The sequence below is a fragment of the Chelonoidis abingdonii genome, chromosome 5 (genome assembly GCF_003597395.2).
Source record: "Chelonoidis abingdonii isolate Lonesome George chromosome 5, CheloAbing_2.0, whole genome shotgun sequence".
Lineage (NCBI taxonomy): Eukaryota > Metazoa > Chordata > Testudines > Testudinidae > Chelonoidis > Chelonoidis abingdonii.
The window spans coordinates 140,393,516-140,399,579 of record NC_133773.1 but is presented as its reverse complement, the minus strand read 5'-3'; the positions used below and the strand labels follow the sequence as shown (position 1 = coordinate 140,399,579).

Genomic DNA, 6,064 nt, shown 5'->3' with positions numbered 1-6,064 from the left:
GTTTGAATTCATCCTTCTTAAACATGAGAGACCAGAACTGCACACAGAATTCCAGATGAGGTCTCACCAGTGCCTTGTATAACGGTACTAACACCTCCTTATCTTTGCTGGAAATATCTTACCCGATGCATCCCGAGACCACATTAGCTTTTTTCACAGCCATATCACATTGGTGGCTCAGTCATCCTGTGATCAACTGATGTGTCCCTAATTTATAACTAAAATTCTTGTTATTAATCCCTAAATGGATGACCTTGCACTTTTCACTATTAAATTTTATCCTATTACTATTACTCCAGTTTACAAGGTCACCTTGATCTTCTTGTATGACATCCCAGTCCTTCTCTGTGTTAGCAGTACTGCCCAGTTGTGTGTCATCAGCAGATTTTATTAGCACATTCCCACTTTTTGTGCCAAGGTCAATAATAAAAAGATGAAATAAGATTGGTCCCAAAACCAATCCCTGAGGAACTCTACTAGTAACCTCCTTCCAGCCTGACAGTTCACCATTCAGTACCACCCATGGTAGTCTCCCCTTTAACCAGTTCCTTATCCACCTTTCAATTTTCATATTGATACCCATCTTTTCCAATTTAATAACTCCCCAAGTGGAACCATATCAAGTGCGTTAGTGAAATCAAGGTAAATTAGATCCAAAACCAAATCTAAAATGGCATCCCCCATACTCTCTCTGATCCAGAGCGGATTGTGCCCTGCAGAGCATGCAAACTGTGAAATTCTGGTTTAGAACTGGTGGTGAAGAACAAAACCATATTCAGTTAAAACTGTTGTGGGAATTTTAAGTAGGCCTTGGTCAAGTTCAATTTCATGTAAACATGCCTAGTCATGTGAGGGAAAAGCTATTAGATCTTTAATGAACATGAGTGGATAGAATCTCTTTTTTATATACATCATCTTAAAGATGACCACTTGAACATTACACATTAACATCATGGTGGGAGGTGGTCAGTCTTGAATCAGAAGGATTTGCCAAAAGTCTCAAGCTGAATCTACACTAGAGAATTCTAAAAAGTTTGCAGCATGGACTGGTAGATCTTAGACTTCCCACGTTTTGTTGGGAGCTGAACTCTGAGCGTCAACTAATACAGAGAATCCCAATTGTTAATATAATTTGAGGACTTTTTTTAATGCCAGTAAAATAAAGGATAAGATATAATTTGCCTAAAAGTAAATACTTTTCATAAACTCAATTTAGTCAGTTTCATTTGTTTTGTTCCCATGCACTAGTGCAATGCTGAGTTACAAACACAGTGGAGGAATATTTCAATTCAAGTGGAATGTTTAAGTTGGAATTCTTCTTAAAGAAATGTCAGAGAAACATTTCTGTTGGCATTGGGTTTTGTACTTCCTTTCTTTACAAAACCTACAATTTGGACTTCAATAAAATGTATTGTTTCCTCGAAGTCTTCAGTTAACATGCACATCATTTGCAGAAGGCATAATGTGAATTTCTTCCTATCTTGTTGTTGCTGTGCCTCTTGAAAGCAGAAGTTTACACTTATCTAGTGTTAAGTTTATAATAGTGCTTTGTGCAGTAGCTGTCAGTAATTTCTGATGGCACTTCTGTTTTCTTTATGTAAGTAAATGTCTGAATGCCTAAATTTCTTGCATACTGAATTGTGTAACAAACATTTTCTTAGAACTCTAGTAATTTCTTTTGATTAGTTGTTGACGTGGTTCTTGTATTCTGTCACTTCACACTTCACTTTGTTCTCTTTGCAGATATACAGATGTTATTGATGTTGTACAGGCACTGCAGACTCACCCTGACCCTGATGTGAAGTCCTCTTTCATCATAGGAACAATTTCTACTTGCGTAGAACCACTTAGCTGCTATATGGAACATAGGTACATTTTAAAATCTGAATTGTTTTGTGTATTTTTCGTGTATATATAGCTGGATCTGTTCTATCATCTTGTGAGACTAATGCGACCATATTATGCTGTGTTGCTTGTGCACAGCTGAGTTGGCTTATTGTGTTGTAACTTCATGAGATGTTCTCATTTTTAGTTTATATCATTTGAACAGAGCTTTTAAGTGCAGCTTGACTTATATATTTAATGTGGGATTGTCATCCTCTGGAAAAGCAAAATTTTTTTCTCAAAAGGTTTAAGTTGGAAAAAGAAATTAATGTTGGCATATGTGGATCATGTAGGAACAAACAAAAAAAAACAGTTAATAGTTGTTGATCTTTACAAAGCACATAAATCATTGCAGTGATTCTTCAGTGAAACTTTCTTATCCTTCATATGGCCAGATAATAAGAAACTTTTATTTCAGTTTGGGTACCTGATTAAGAAAACAAAAAGTAGTAATTAAAGTCATCTATCAAATGAAGACACTACACATTCAAGAGGTGAATTTTCTTGGTTCTCGGTTTCCAATTTTACAGAATATAGTGACAAAAAATGGGAGAGGAAATTCTGGAAGTGTTAGTTGCACTTCTTAGATTATTTTTTAAAAATTGGCATGCAGCAAAGCAACTAATGCTTTAAATAGAAAATTACACTTCATAAACTCTCCTTATGTGTCCAACCCAAACTGCAGAGATGACAAAATCTTGATACTTTGTTAAAATGCTTTTCAAGGGATGTAGAACAGAGCTGATTTTAAGACTTTGTGGCCCTAGATATAAACACTACACTCCATTTTTACAGCTATTTATGATCTCAGTAAGCGGATGAATTCTGTCTCTTTGAGTAAATACCAAGTGCCTCCGCCATAATCTTTTAATTTGACATAGATAATGTTAACCACAAATGAAGGTTATTACTATAAATATTTCATTAGGAGTATGATGAAAGAATTGCAGGTTATCTCCTGAAGTGAAGTAGCTGTTGATGGCAGACATAGCCCATGTAGTGTCTATTTCTGTCTCCCTTTGAAGCTTCCTTCTATAAGAGCTTGCAAAAGTACAGAATCTGGCAGACCTAAAATGGCTTTATGTTGCAATTAGTCTTTCTGAGTATGGAAGCTCTGATGGTTCCAGAAGAGTAGATTGTGTCTTGCTGTCCGATTGGAACCTTTTATATTTACAAAAAGAACCTCTTGTCCTCCCAAGTTTAATTACTGTAGGTATCCAATTAATTCAAGCTCTAGGGCTAAGTCATCTACAGTGCCTGATAATGGAGGGCTTTTTTTTGTTCCAGAATATTACTGCTCTACTTGAGCTCATTACAGGTTTGATAAAGTTGATAAATGGTGTCACTACTGTGATTGTTGGTATAATGCCAGAAGTACATATGGTACTGTTGCAAAGGGTAAAATAGACCAGATATGAATTCTGCCCTAAAAAGCTTGTGATGTGTTCTAAAGGTACAACCCAGAAGTACAACAATAACTCGTGTTTAACACTGTACCTTTTCAAAGTATATACCAATCTTTTGCTAATTAACTCAGTGTAATACCAGATAGACCAAACAGAATGAAAATAGTCCCTGAAACAAGAAAGCTTCATAAAATAGATTTGTTTTCCAAAAGTGCTTCCAAAAGCCTGGGAGAGCACTTAGTAAACATGACTTGGAAGGCTATTCCAGGCTGTGGGATAGCATAAAAGGCGTCTTGAAGGTGGAACAGGGTGGTGATGCCATGTGAAATCTAATAGTAGGCATTGTTCAAACGATTGGAAGTCTTCAAACTTGACTCAAGGATTATGCTTGTCTTAGGGCTTGATTTAGATTATTAATTAGATGTCAGGTACCCAGGCTCAATCAGCTTATTAATGAAAGATAAATCAGTGCTATACAGAAAAGGTTAATACTACATTCAGTCCTGGGAGCAGATTTGCAACTGACACTTACTGTTCCAAAGTGATTACAAAAACTACCTGCTTTTATATATTAGCTATTTACCACAAACAGAAATACCTAATTATTACAAGCCTTTCTTATCTGACCTAGCTTCTTCCTCCTGTTTTTCAGGGTATACCCCAGTTACTTCTAGCACCTTATTAAGTTAAAGACACCTGCGTTGATTATTCCAATTATCCTAGCACATTTTTTGTATTTGGCGTCACTTCTGAAAGGTTCTGCATGTGAAACAAGGGTTACATGTGGTTCAGTTGCTAATAAGCTTTCACAGTGAAGCTTCTGGGAAGTGAAAAGCATTCTGGAATTTGGTTCATAGTTAGTATAAATGCATAGAATAGAAGCCTTCTAGAAAAAGATAGTATTGGGTAACTGTTGGTAGAGAGCATCTGTTTGTACTGTGATTTTTAACATTAAGATTTCTTCTTTTGTTTTCCAGATTCCTTTTTCCTAAATTCCTGGATCAGTGTTCACAAGGTAAATAAACTTTGCTTCTTTGGGAAATGTTGCAGAACAAAACCTGTCAATACATGGGCTTTAAACGTTGCTTAGACCAGTGATTTCTGACTTTTCAGCCTGAGGACTAAACGTTATTTTGCAAAACAGTATCAATACTTTGAGGTGCATTCTTTGTCCTGCATAGCTGCCTTTGATGCCTCTCTCTCCACAACAGATAGCTTGAGAAGGAGGAATGGCTGGAGCATAAGGCATTCCAACTATCCGCAGATGCAGTGTGGTCCCTAGGGGGGCTGTTGTCAGCTGGCACACTGTAGAACAGCCTCCTGACTGCTGTAACCTGGGGTCTGACTAGCTGTTAGTTCTTGGTTTCTACTAATGTCCTCCTCTCCTGGACCTCAGCATAAGGAAGGGAAGTCGTCCTTTCCCCTGGGCACCCCTTCGGCTCAGGCAGAGTCAGCCATGCTCTCGTAGCCTGGTGCAACTTCAAACTAGTCTCTCTTACCTCCTTTGTGATGCAGCAGGTGGGGGGCAGTGGGGAAGCAGATCAGAGCTCATGTGAGCAGTGCAGTGGAAGGTGTCCTCCCACTTTCTTCCTTCTTCCCACCCTGAGCCCCTGTACCTCCTTTCCCCCATCTTCCTATCACAAACAGGAGTGATTCAGATGCTTCGGTTTAAAAGTCCATGAGCCATGCTCTGCTTTAAGTTCCCTCTGAGCTGCTCAGCTGCCTATTAAGCCCCACACAGGGGTCAGGGCTGGGGCGGGGAGGGATGCCCCTCCCGGCCACCCCAGCATGGACCTGCCACTGCCTGGGGAGAGGTGCCTGGGAGAGGTGTCCCTCCCTTGGCCGGGGCCAGGCCCGCTGAAGCTGTCACGGCTGGGGAGAGGCGCCTCTCACTTGCCCAGGCCCAGGAGCTGCTGAGGCCAGAGAGAGATCCCTCTGCCCCAGAACCAAGCTGCTGCAGGGAGTCGTTTCTCCCCACTGCAACCCCAGGGCAACCTGCACCCCAAACCCCTCAACCCCAGCCCCACCTCAGAGCCCACCCTGCACTCCAACCCTCTTGCCCCAACCCCGAGCCTCTTCCCACACCCTAAACCCCTCATCCCCAGCCCACCCCAGATCCCTCACCACCAGCCAGAGCCCTCACTCTCCTATACCCCAGCCCTGAGCCCCCTCCCACACTCCAACCCCTCAGCCCCACCACACCACATGAATTCTGTTATGTGCACCAATATCAGTGATGTCACACATCACGTTCATATTGGTGCACCTAAAATTCATTCTGCATGTGGATATAAAAAAATTAGAAGGAACACTGCTCGAGGATCACCTTTTTTATTCATAACCAAAGGGCTTGTCTTCACTACTGGGGTAAGTCAACCTAAGGTATGCTCCGCCAGCTACGTGAATAACATAGCTTGAGTCAACATAGCTTAGGTTGACTTACCCTGGTGTCTTCACTGTGCTGCATCAACGGGAGATGCTCTCCAGTCAACTTACCTCAACCTTCTCAGGGCGCTGGAGTACCAGGGTCAACTGAAGAGCGCTCTGCCATCGATTTAGTGGGTCTTCGCTTGGCTCGCTAAATCGATACCTGCTGCATTGGTTGCAGCAGTGTCAATCTTCTTCCTAATGCCCTTGTGTCGTAGCTTCCTACTCAGATTTGAACCTTAGCGTTCATAAACTGAGAAGCTAGCATGAACCCTCTAAGCTTAATTACCAGCTTAGATCTGATATTGCTGCCACCAGCCAAGGATTCCAGGGCTTGGCTCCCTCTG

General features: G+C 41.0%; 1 protein-coding gene across 1 annotated transcript in view; it reads left to right on the top strand.

The window, feature by feature from the left end:
- DNAAF9 (dynein axonemal assembly factor 9) overlaps nucleotides 1-6,064 on the top strand; it is a 144,236-nt gene that overhangs the window by 104,330 nt on the left and 33,842 nt on the right. Inside the window, exons 28-29 of the mRNA XM_075066669.1 lie at nucleotides 1,744-1,869; nucleotides 4,268-4,305. Of these exons, the coding sequence (XP_074922770.1) occupies nucleotides 1,744-1,869; nucleotides 4,268-4,305 (164 nt within the window). The remainder of the gene's footprint in view (nucleotides 1-1,743; nucleotides 1,870-4,267; nucleotides 4,306-6,064) is intronic.